Source organism: Martes martes, assembly GCF_963455335.1.
Source record: "Martes martes genome assembly, chromosome: 5".
Taxonomy (NCBI): Eukaryota; Metazoa; Chordata; class Mammalia; order Carnivora; family Mustelidae; genus Martes; species Martes martes.
In genome coordinates, this window is record NC_137892.1 from 30,980,068 (window position 1) to 30,993,035 (window position 12,968).

The 12,968-nt window shown below is 48.2% G+C and overlaps 1 protein-coding gene across 1 annotated transcript in view; it reads right to left on the reverse strand.

Moving 5' to 3' along the window:
- Nucleotides 1-1,394: 1,394 nt before the first annotated feature.
- The window catches only part of ZNF608 (zinc finger protein 608), a gene marked incomplete at its 3' end in the record, with an annotated part of 107,230 nt that continues 95,656 nt past the window's right edge, over nucleotides 1,395-12,968 (reverse strand). The window contains exons 3-8 of the mRNA XM_080804537.1: nucleotides 11,391-11,478; nucleotides 8,405-10,865; nucleotides 6,314-6,731; nucleotides 5,521-5,693; nucleotides 4,009-4,162; nucleotides 1,395-1,480 (exon numbers count right to left, since the gene is read on the reverse strand). Of these exons, the coding sequence (XP_080660663.1) occupies nucleotides 1,395-1,480; nucleotides 4,009-4,162; nucleotides 5,521-5,693; nucleotides 6,314-6,731; nucleotides 8,405-10,865; nucleotides 11,391-11,478 (3,380 nt within the window). The remainder of the gene's footprint in view (nucleotides 1,481-4,008; nucleotides 4,163-5,520; nucleotides 5,694-6,313; nucleotides 6,732-8,404; nucleotides 10,866-11,390; nucleotides 11,479-12,968) is intronic.

Here is a 12,968-nt window from a genome sequence, read left to right on the forward strand (position 1 = left end):
TTTTTTTTTTCTTCCACAACACACAAGTACAAACAGTGACTACAGGAGCATTTCACACTGATGTGTCTTTAACGGGAGCCACCGAATAGACATCTAAATTGTACCCAAGCGTCATCATCACAGCCAGCCTTTCTGAGGGCCTCACGGGGTATCAAGGAAGGATATGCAAGGTTCGGGCACACGGATACAGAACGTCCTTTATTTACAAGTGGAAAGGAAAAGAAAGTAAGCAGCCTTCTGCGGCCAACACTTTTCAACATGACAGATACACTTTTTATTTCTTTTTACTGAGTGGTTTGCGACTTGGCAGCAGACCCTGTGTGTGCGAGCCTGGTTACTGATACAAAAAAGTAAAGAATATATATATATATATATGTATATATACATATATGTATACGTATATATATATAAAACAGAAGTTTAATTACAGCAACATTTGTTACTCTGTGATAAAATCTGTAATTTACAAAAATGAAATGACTGGTTTTTGCCTGCCATTAAAGGCATTTCAAATTAACACCATGGAACTGATGTTTGTATAAAACGCTTTCCCATGTGATCCAGTCACATGACAACGTACGTTTCCGATCTTGTTATTCTCTGCAAGAGAAAAGAAGACCTTAGCACAAGGTTCTTGCCACAAGTGACACTGAAAATACAAAAACCCCAAGACTGACAGACTTATTTATCTCAATTCTACTCGTTCACGGGATTCCCTTCTACAGAGAGGGAATGAACAGGAGGGTAAGGATACACACCACGGAGGAAGGAATTATTTTCCTGTCTCAAACAACGGGAGGGGTAATTCAAAGTATCGAAGAACAAACATGACCTTTAGCTTTAGGAAAATAAGTATCTCCCTTTGCGACTTTGTTTTTTACATAGGCTAAAACAAAAGGGAGTCATGGCGAATTATTCTAACAAAGCTGTGTGAGGACAAACTGAGAGACTCTCAAATGTTTAAAAAAAACACCCATCTCGGGGCACCTGGGTGGCTCAGTGGGTTAAAGCCTCTGCCTTAGGCTCAGGTCATGATCCCAGGGCCCTGGGTCCGAGCCCCGCATCGGACTCTCTGCTCCGCAGGGAGCCTGCTTCCCTTCCTCTCTCTCTATCTGCCTCTCTGCCTCCTTGTGATCTCTGTCTGTCAAATAAATAAAATATTTAAAAACAAACAAACAAACACCCATCTGTCGATTGCTAACCCATATTACAGATAAAGAAAGCAGGGTCCTGGAAGGTAAGCTTACAGGGGAAGCAATAGGGACATAAAAACACATTACAATAATATAAAACCCCAAAGAGCCAAGTTCTGGATCTAAAAAGCCTATACTATAACCCCCCTCCCCCCACTACGCTGTCTCTACTAGAAAGCGGATTCAAAATGCACAGGATATTTACCTTCTTTGTGCAGGAAACATTCCTGATGCAGATGCCTGGGCAGCCACCTGCTGAGAGGCAACGAGGGCAGCGGAGGTCAAGCCTGATGGGGAAAAAATGCAGGTTTTCTGTGACATTGGGAAAGATAAGAGCAGGTACAGGCCCCCAGGTGAAATACTATAGCCATCTGACCTTTCCTAAACACACACACGCAGCAAGGACGAGCACAAGCCGCGTGGTCTAACCAACGTCTACCATTTATCCAAGAGTCCGGTTTTTTAATAGCTATTCCGAGACATTCCATCTCCTGGACTCTGCACGGAGCTAGATGGTTTGTGCGCGTTCCTGAACGGGACGCTCAGCAGAATGGCAGCAGGTCGCAACACGAAGCAAAAGTCACAGTGAACGACAGCAGCAACGCGCTATGTGCTTCGAACATGATACTTTCATAGTAACTTGGGTCACACTTGAACATTTCCCCAGCGAAGGAACACAAGGCACCCCGTCAGGAATTAGTCAGGAATTCACACAGAATCAGTGAATCGAACTTAAAACAGCCTGCACGTCTACTCTGCAAGAGAGAGACGGCAGTGGAGAGAACGGCATAGCCCCAGATGGCATAAAGTTGCCTAGCGGGAAGCGATTTTTCATTCTACAGCAAAAACAAAAACAAAAAACAAAAAACACAAAACAAAACAAAAAAAAACCAGAAAAATAAGAAAACAGAAGTGCCAACCTGGGGAAGAGTATTCTCCCTCTGTGTCCTTTCTTTTTTTTTTTTTTTTTAAGACTTTAGCAACCATGCTAAAGCAGATTTTTTTTTAAGAAGATTTTATTTATTTATTTGACAGACGGAGATCACAAGTAGGCAGAGAGGCAGGCAGAGCGTGAGGAAGGGAAGCAGGCTCCCTGCGGAGCAGAAAGCCCGATGCGGGGCTCGATCCCAGGACGCTGGGATCATGACCTCAGCCAAAGGCAGAGGCTTTAACCCACTGAGCCACCCAGGCGCCCCCTTTCTGTTCTTTCTTAAACTTTTTTTTTTTTTTTTTTTTTTTTTTAATTTTCATTTATTTATTTGACAGAGACCACAAGTAGGCAGAGATGCAGGCAGAGAGAGAGGGGGAAGCAGGCTCCCCGCCGAGCACAGAGCCCGATGCGGGGCTCGATCCCAGGACCCCGGGACCATGACCTGAGCCGAAGGCAGAGGATTTAACCCACTGAGCCACCCAGGCGCCCCCTTTCTGTTCTTTCTTAATGCCACTAGCTGACGGCAAGCAACATGAGATGAATAAACAGAAACGAGTCTTGGCGCCTGCAGAGCACTTCCCACTTTGGGAGGTACTCTCGTTCTCTCATGTTCACTCGTGTTCTCTCGTGTTCACACAGTAAAAGAAGGGTGTGATGTGGCCCGTGTTAGGGGCTGAATGTGTCTTCCCCCGCCCAAATTCCTAGGTGGATGCCCTCACCCCCAGTGTAACTATCTTAGGATAGGACCTAAACAGTTAAGGTTAAATGAGGTCATAAGGATGGCACCGTAATCCACCAAGATCCACGTCCTTATAGACGAGACCTCAGAGGGTAGCATGCCAGACACAGAGCACTCACCACCAAGCAACCGTGCTAGTACCCTGATCTCAGACCCCCAGCCTCCAGAACTATGGGAAGTTATGCCTGCTGTGGAAAGCCACGGAGGCTGCGACATTTCATCCTGGCCGTCTGAGCTAACTGAGACAGCAAGAACCTGGCCAGTGGATCCGTGGGCAGTAATGGGGCCCGGCACCCCTGCCCCCCGGAGGTCACAGAGCTGAGACAAACGGCACAAGCTCAGCTAATAACACCACAAATCGAAGGCTCTCTCTCGTCGAGGCTGTGGCTTCTTCAAAATGTTTCTCCATCTTGAAAGTCACAGCCATAAATGGCTACGAACAGACCCTAAATTAGAGGTGACTGAAAGTGGTAAACCGGGGGCGCCTGGGTGGCTCAGTGGGTTAAAGCCTCTGCCTTCAGCTCAGGTCATGATCTCAGGGTCCTGGGATCGAGCCCCGCATCGGGCTCTCTGCTCTGCAGGGAGCCTGCTTCCCCCTCTCTCTCTGCCTGCCTCTCTGCCTACTTGTGATCTCTCTCTGTCAAAATAAATAAATAAAATTAAAAAAAAAAAAAAAGAAAGAAAGTGTTAAACGGGATTGTGTCGCTCCTATTACTTCCGGGGGGCAGGAAAGCAATGGGAAAGACCTGAAGAAATCACTGCAATGTCACCAAAGCCTCTTGCCATCCCTTCCTTTTTTTCTCCAGCAATTTCCCTCAAGGAGCTATCAGATCTTCTGATTGTTATATTCAGGTGCCCCAGACCCTGGCTGCCACCCTCCGTCCATCAGATAATAGTAAGCCGCCGATAACATCAACCAGCAACAATTATTAAGTGGGAGCCATCTCCTATCTCAACAGAACACAAAAGATGGGGCCAATCGCCTCTGCTGTGTCACTAGGAAATAAGAATTAAGAAACTTACTTACTCCCTGGAGTTAATGTGAACCCAAAGCTCAATATATTTACTTTGTGACACGATAGGTACTTTGCGCAATAGTTTTCCCGAGCAGAATGACCCACACAGTTAACGACGGAGCTGCTGACCTTGGAAAGGGTCATATTGACCAGGGATTAGTGGGTAACCCATGCCAACGTGGGTGTGGTGGTGCGTGTGCAAGTGCCGCTGGCCGAAGGGGGAGTGGCGGTCCCTCTCCCTCTCTGCCTCCCGCTCCCGCTCTGCGGTCGCCTTTTCCACGGGCTGCAACAGAAAAGAGAGATGGGCTCCTCTTAAGATTCTGAAAAGCCACCGACAGGAGTGCTAAAACCACCTCTGTCCCTTGAGCAGTATTTGTCAATGATTAAAAACAAATGCAGACATACTTAACATTCCTAATTAATGGGAAGACAATTTCAAAAGGCATGCACGAGTTTCAGCGGGCATTAGGCCAACACTAAAGAAACGCTCCCACCTAAGAGTAAACCAAAGGGATCAAGGTTTTCCTAAATGCTGGAAGTAAGAGGACTTTTTTTTTTTTTAATGCCTGCGTATAACCTCAAGATTACAATCTACCCAATTTCTTCCCAGAAACAACTTTCGTACTTTGATCAAGGGGCGATAAAAGTAGTTGCGGAGATTTAAGTCAAGTTATCCTTGCATTTTGTATCTATTATCCTTGTATTTTGTTTACACTGGGTATGGAGGATCTATCTCATAACTTTAAACATGCCCGTCTCTAGTTTAGTCCATTGAAAATACGCATCTCAACACTGTATGTCAGTATCGAGTACAGGAAATCGTTGCCCTATGCCTCTGGAAGCATTCCAGAATCCGCCCATTTCTGAAGGCGCGTAGAGAAGCTCTCAGTTCTCCCAAATCACAGTTAAGGACTCTCTCCTATACATTTCCACCCACCAGAACTGAGCCCACTTACAGTTCTTTGTTCTCACTGGGAAAAAAAAAAAATCTTTGCACTAGAAGGAGGACCCACAGAAAGAGACTCAGAAATCATCTTTTCTCACTTACAGAGTCTCTGGTGGACACATCCACATCACAGATCCTACATTTTATCCCGAACTTCTCTTTTCTAGGCAAGAACTGCCATGTCCTTTGTCTCTCTTCACAACAGCCTCTAGAACTAGCAGATGACCTTTTTCTTGGGGTGTGGGGAGGCGGGGAGCAAGGGGGGAGCCATTTTTCGCAAAGACACCTGCTCTCAAGGCTTCGGGACGTTACGGGGACAGGACCAGGGGTCCAAGCCGAAACACAACACACGCAGCCACCAGCATCTGATCAGGCATCCAAAATACTTTGCACCCAAAGCTGGTTCCTATGAACGTCTACCTTCCCCTCACAGGCGCCCTCCTGGTAGTCGAGGTAGTGCATTCTGCCACAGAAAAGCCCACCAGCACCACACACGCGCACTCTGGCCATTTCCCCCGCTGTGTGAAAGCAGCTTACGTTGGAACATTCCATGCTTTATGTGTGAAGATAAAACAGCATCTTGAAATCACCGCTGGGCTCGAAAGCCATTTATATTTCCAGACCGTTTCCTAGCTTGTCCCCTTCTCTCCCCCCAAAACACAGGACTTTTAAAGCGACAACAAAAGGCGGCTTACAGCAGGAGACTTGCTGCGGTACTGGTTGGCGTGCTGCTGGAGCAAGTCCAGGGCTTTCGATTCCGTCGATGTTTTCGTGTTGATGCTAGGGCTGCTATTGACTTTCTCTGCCTCTTCTCTCCCTGACATCTTCCCATAAACGGGGTAATGAAATCCCGGAGAGAGATAGGCCCCTGCAGATACACAACAAATGCCACATCAAGTTACGGGCTCCATCTTAAAAAAAAAAGACGGAAAAAAAGTCATCTGGGTTACATGAATTTGGGATAAGAGTCAGAGAGCTTAAAATAGGGGCTGACATCAAGCATGGGCTACATCATCGTTAAACTGTACGATCGCTCTCTGATTTTCTTCTCCCAGTTAATTCATCCTGATGAACGGAGGTTATAAGCAGAATTGAGCTTACAGCCGTTTCATACATTTATGTGTCCGCTTAAGTGAAAGGAATAGTAAGTATCATGATTATGACAGTAAGTGCTTAGAGTATTTCCATAGGCAATAAAGTATGTGTCGGTCTAACAGCGAGAGCAGACCATCCGAGTCAACGCAAACGAGAGCTCAGGACGCCTGATGTTTGATCTTAAAAACAAACAAGCAAACAAACCAAAAAACCAACCCCCCCCCCCCCCCGCAAATCCTCATATTAAGTTTCACCTTGGGGACTTGACGCAGCCTAAAAATAAGCAAAACAAAGGTTACTGGCGAAGCGTCTCGTTTATCCTGAGTTTTTTAAACCGCTAAAATTTGCACGCAGCCTGTTCCCTCCAATAGAGTGAGAACCCACGACACGTACCAGGGTAACTGTGCATTAGGACGGGAGAGACAGCCCGGTATGCAGGGTGGCTGGGGTCATACATCTGTGGGTAAGGATAAGCATGCAAGTACTGTATGTAGGACTGATGCTGACTCATGGGCGAGGACACCGCCACTCTCGCTCCCCGAGAGTCCTTCCAGTTCACAGGCGTTTTTCCATCGTCATTTTTCAGCTTGCTCTCCTCCAGGGACTGAGAATCAGGACGCTTGGCCTCTTTGGGCTCCTCTTTAATGCTCGTTAGTGATACGGGAAGGCTGGGCACACCCCCGTCCTTGGTGGGGGTCTTCCTGGGACTATCCTCTTTCAATTTCTTGTCCCTATCAAGCTCTTCTGACTTTTGTTGATCCAGGTATTTGGGCTGGTATACGTAATGATGCCATGTCCTTGAATCTGGATCCTGATTTAAAAGAAAAAAAGAAGACGGAAAAAATTTTAAATTTCAATTTTGGAAGCAAAACCCATTAATCACCATGACAGCATTATTACTCTTACTTCTAATACTAAGTTAACACATGTCTGCCCTTGCACTGTGCAAGAGCTTCAAGCTTCCCTCTCTGACAAAGTCATGACATCTAAGATAGGCATCATTATTCATCTCTTCCACACAAGACAAAACCAGAGCTTTTCAAGCTCCAGGAACATTGGGGTCACACTGCTGCCCAGGGTGGGGCTGGGCCGCAAATTTAGGTCTGCAGGAATCCAGAGCTGGGCGCTTTGTGGGATCCTTCGACGTTAAAACAGAACGCTCAGACATAATTTAATCGAAAACTCATTTTCCCTTTACTATCTCATGTAGGCAAAAAGAATTTCAAAAACTCCCAACTCGGGCTAGTTCATAGTAAATTTAAATCATCTTCAAATCAATTAACATCATTTAGTGGGGGAAACTCTTGGTTTCCTAACATATTTTCTTCACCAACAACAGCTGAGGCTTAGTATACAGGCTCCCATCTCCTGTGCAGATTATCTTACTCAAATCACAAAATTTCAAATTAATAGCACACATTATAGTTTTTCTATTAGAAAACAAAGGCACCTCTAAACCCCTTCAAAACCGTATGGCTCTAATGTAGCCCTGTGAAGCCAGAACCTGGTTCAGGCCTCCAGAAGTGGGGAAGTGAGGACTCCAAAAGGCCTCTGTGACTTCCATCCCATTCAGGACAAAAACCCACTGGGAATTCAGGTCCCAAAAGAACAATTGGCCTTGGGCCTCAGTCTCAACTACTGGACAGAAATGAGCATGAAGAGAGGGTTCTATTGGTCTGATTCCCCAGGGATAAGAAGTGTGGGAGTGGAGAGGGGGACAGGACACTGGGAAACCCCAGAGTTAACTCTCAAGAAGTCCACAGTGAGTGAGGATGTGCATGCCATGACAGAAAGTGTCGGCACGTGTGTGATTTCGTGGTGGCTGGTTTTCAGGTGCCTGCCCGTGGAACCTCAGACTGGCTGAGGTTCCCAGGGGGTTCTCAGGAGGACTGCAGGAGGCCCACGCACCCAGATACTCCCCACCCCTTCGTCTCACAGACCATGGACATTGAGCCCTGAGCCCCGCTTTGGGACAGGCATCTCGGACACCACGTGAAAGACATCTGGGCCCCAAGTGTTATGAAAGAGACGAGTGGGAAATGTGGACTGAAGGGGTCCAGCCTTAATATTCCTTGAAGGCGCCGGGAGAAATGTGGAAATACGATAGAACAAACACGGTAGAGACCAGACTCAGGATCTCAGCGGCCATGTGGTAGTACTCCCTCACTCTGGACTCAGTAAGAAATCAGGGGACCTTGTCAGATGCACAGTGAATGAACGGCAGGGAACACCAGTCTGCCAAGCGCTGGTCTGAAGTTCCTTTCACTACACAACACGACAAGGCAATAGTGGGCAACGCAATGCTTGCAAGGTAGGCAGTAACTCCCGAGGGAACCTTTTCAAGTATTTTTCAGGAGGAGAGGGACCAACCCTGATGAACCCTTGGCTTATTTCCTTTGAAGACGGCTAACCAGATCAAGCCCAGACACGTCCAAGTCTCAGACTCGCTCTCTCCCTGTGGGGGGCCACGCTCCACAATCTTACTTGTTTAAATCTCGAGGTTGGGTCTACACCTGTCTGCTTCATAGAGTCCATGACAGATTTCATTTCTACAGCCTCCTTAATAAGCTGGTGGTTTTCCATCTGCTTAGCTTTGAAGCTGTCGGCCTGAAGGTGCTGCTGGTGACCGGGGAGAAGCTGTGATTTACCTGTCTCCTCAGTTTTATTAGGCACTGGCGGCCCTAGTTTAGAATGGGTTTTGTTAGGCTCCGGGGTAGAGGGAGCTTTTGAGATTGTGGCAGACGGCAGGATTTTCTGTTTACTGTCCTCCTTGCCCAGCTCTTTCAAGGGGAGCTCATTTTTCCTGTCGCAATCTCCTCGGCCAGCTTGGGCCATTTTCTGCTCTGCCAGCCTCTGGTCCTCATAGTACTTCTCGTACTGCTGTCTATAGGCAGGGCTGGTGGCCATCAGGGACTTCTGGTCCATATAGAGTCCATAGGCATACTGGCCATAGTAAAGGGACTGCGCTAGGGCTGGGTGTCTCTGTGTGATCACCGACTGGTGCTGGGGCTGTAAGGGTGCTGAGGTATGGTCCACCTTCTTGGCATCAAGCTGCTCCACCTTGTCTTTCTTTTCTGCGTCCTCCTCGGACTCCTTCTTGATCTTCATGGCCTGCGCGCTCCCGCCATTCCCAATGGCAGGGGCTCCAACCTGCCCGGGGTGCATGTAACTTGGAGAATAGTAAGGGTCATAGCCGTGGTAGTAGGGAGAATGGGACTCTTTCATCTGAGATGATTGTGCTGTAGCCGAAGGATGCCCTTTGACAACACCCTCCTTACTGGAAATGATGTCTGATGGGGAACTGGCCTTGGACCGCATGCCCTCCGACCGGCTGTCGGAACCACCGTCGTCCGCAGCATCAGAAATGTCCGAATAGGCAGGGCTGCTGGTCTTGGCCGCCGACGTCTCTGCGCCGTTTTGGGTGAGCACATGCAGCGGGGCCATGGGAGCCTGGCCATTCACCAAAGTGCTGCATTCCATCCTCGAGGCACTGCCTATGGACGGGCTAGGGGCGTTGTCCGTGAAAGTGTAAACCTTATCCGCCTCAGCTTTGATGCTGGCCATCCGGCTCTCCTGAGACTCTGACAGTCCGTTGGCCAGCCCTTCACTCTTGCTGAGGTGGTCCTTTAAAAAATGCCCAGATAAATCTTTCCCCGCCCCTTTGGTGTCCTCGAGTTTGCCCAGCTTGGCATCCAGCTTGGGGCTCCCCGACTCCTTCCCTTCTTTGTCCTTAAGCTTCCGCTTCTCCTTCTTCTTCTTGTCTTTGAGGGACACAAGAGCTGGGTTCACGGTGATGGGCTCCCCCATAATCGTGGGCTTTGGCTGAATGGGTTTCAACGGAGGGCTCTTTGGTGTGGCCTGCACGACAGTCGTGGTGAGGGAGGGCAGTCCGGGGATGGTCCCCGTGGTGGTGCTCGTAAAGGCTGCAGTGGGTATGGCGATGAGTTGTGGGGGCGCAGGGGCGGGCGCAGGAGCAGGGGCGATGGGCCGGGCAGTTTTAAGCTTGGAGAGATTTTTGTCCATTTTGCAGTTGCTGGCTTTCTTGCCCTTTTCTTTGTCTCCCACAGTCTTCTTATCGATCAAGCCTTCTGCTTCCAGTTTGGGCATCTCCGTGGCCAGGCTGCCATCTGCCGCCGAGCAACTGTCCAGGGCGGCCGTCATGTTGGAGATCACCGGGAGGTTGTTCAGCTCACTGTGAAGGCCCTTCTTTTTGCCAGAGTTCTTGCCCGCTTTAGAGCCAATGACAGAACCCGGACCGTTGCTCATCAGCTCTCTCTTTCCCTTGGGGGTGCCAGGGGGGTGCCCGGAGCCCGGTGAGGCGGGCGCCTTCACCTGCTCGTAAGCCGAGAGGCTCGCGCTGGGCTCACTGCACTCGAGCGCCACATGACTCAAGGCCTCCTCGCAGTCCGAGATCTTGTCCTCGCTGTCGGGCTCGAACTCCAGCTTGTTCTCCGGGTCTAAGTGTGCGTGAGCCTGGTGGTACCTCAGGCCATTAATGTGCTTGTACTTTTTGTTGCAGTTGGGATGGGGACAGTCGATTAACACCGGAGACGAGCAGCCTTGGTCCAAAAAAGTAGTCTCTGGTTTCCCTTGAGGAGTGGTTGGAGTGCTTCTGGAATTCGTGCGGACACGCTTCCCCGGCTTATTGTCCTCAGAGCTGGAATTCAGGTCCAGCTCCATTGGGGGCTTGTTTTTCCTTTTGTTGGTGGAGGAGGGGCTGGCTTTGATGTCCTCCGCGGCGCAATTTGGGGGTGTCCTTCGCCCGCTGGCATTGAGGCTGCCTCGCCTCCCCTTCCCATTGGCCCCCCCTCTGTTCTTGTTCTGCAACCCTCTGGACTCCGTGAAGCTGGCCTCTGAGCCCGGAGCCGCTGCGGCAGACCTGGCTCTCTTCCCTCGGCCCCGGCCCCCTCTCATCTCCAGGTCGCTGGTCGGGGACTCACAGAACCTAGGGAAGCAAGCAACAGAGGTCAAAATGAGCACTCCCAAAAGAGCCAGGTGAAAACACGGAGCACACAATGCAGGCAAGAGCAGCCAACAGCCCCCCAGCCTGAGGGCTGGGCGCAGAGAAGGAAAACACACCCTAGCCTTCTGCTGAGAATTTCACTCCCTGCAAAAGAACCAGCGAGGGAGGATGTATGTTCTTTAGAACACCAAAGAAAAACGACTGGGATATCTAGCTTCAAACCCAGTTCCAATTCCCATTTTAAGTAGAGAAGGAAACAAAGAAGAGAGAGGGAGAAGGGGCAGGGAGGAGAGCTCTCTGTGACTGAAAAGAAATCCCGCATCTGCATTTCACCGTGTGCAATCCTGAACTGCTCCCTTCTCTTTTGCCTGGTTTCAATTACGGGCAGACTTTTATGCATTATTAATCTATCTCTCGGGTTTCTTTGCAAAGAGAGGATGGGGGAAGGTGAGGGGAAGAGGAAGGAGGAGAGAAAACAGAGCCTGAAATAAAAGGCCCGGTGCATACCTGGGAGGGGCCCAGTCGTGCTTGGTGCAGTCCAGGAGGGTCCCTACGTAAGTTTTGTTCCTCCACGTGACGTTGACCACTAGAACACCTGCAAGAACGGGCAATGAAGGAGGACCACGGTTAGCATGGATTCCTCTATTTCCAGATGATGATGATTATGGTGATGATGATGATGATGGTGATGATGATTTTACCAGCAAAGTTCTATTCTCATCCGCTTTCAAAAGCTGTGGTTTGCATTCTTCCTCTTTCTGGTTTCAGTGACCTCAAGTGAAAACCCACAGGAAATAGTGTGTGTGTGCATGCGTGTGTGTGTGTGTGTGTGTGTGTGTGTGACAGAGAGAGAGATCATGCCCATGCGCATGCAGTACAAAAGGGTAATACTGTGTGTGAGAGTGTAATCAAGATACTGCTGACAGAAGGAAATGGTTTTTGCCATGTCCTGCTGTAAAACACCAACACTCACCTCTTAATTTTTCTATTATTACACATAATTGCTTTCGTTTGGCAAGCGGCCAACAAAAACTAAGCGCCAGTTACCAGTGCTTAAACCAGAAGGTGACTGAAAGGCATCGGCTTTGTTTCCAATTCAACAGTATAGAATCGTGGTGATTTTGTATTTAGAAAAAGATTATAGGGGTGCACAAAAATAGGTGTCGAGGGGGAGAGTAGAGGGGCCACAGAGTCCAGAGAGCAGACAATCTGCTATGATTTCTCTTTCCTACTCCTCCCCTCTCTGGCTCTGTGAGACAAGCATCAGCTAGGGTATGGTATCTGTTTCACTGTTTGGTCTTGTTTCATATTAAGGACTCCGAAAATAGCCCTCTTAAGAAAATAAATGTGCACAATAGGTTTGCTCTTGGGGTTACCTTTAGAATCAACTTTAGAAAGCATTTGCCACAGAGGATTAGAAGAAAAATCTCAAAACCAACACACTTGTTTCCTGCAAGCCATTCTGCTTTTCCCAACTGCTTTGCAGGCAGACAATTTAATTTAGCACTGCATCTGTGAATTACTAAACTTAAGTGCACTTAGTATACCAAATGTCACAGGAAAACAAAATAGAACATCCTCTTTATTTCTCTAGAGGACAAGCACCGTATATATTTTTTTAATCACTCGTTAAAAACGTACAATAAAAGAACCTAGATTTTGAGACATACCTAAAATATTAGGGTAAATAAATGAAACACTTAAGTGAGGCTTTGTTTTGTTTTCTGTACCTACAATCCATTCTATCTCAGAAGCACCAAGGGACAGTTCTCAAGGTCTGCTTCTAGTTGATTTGCTCCCTCGCTCACTGCCATTTTGAATTTTATAGAAAACCTGTATTGCACTCCTTTACAGGACGGGACAACTCACAAGGTAAGACTAATTTCCTCGGGAACATTTTCACAGCAGGTAAAAATATTTGAATGGTTGGAACTCAGTCGTGGGGAAGGAAGGATTTCTTTCAAAAAAGTCTCCGAAAGTGCTTTCCCATATGGTCTCTGTTGCTATTAGGTGACAGCTGAATTTACTCACTGTAGCGATGGTGGGAGGTGGGGAGGTGGGAGGGGGACGGGAATGAAGCAAAGC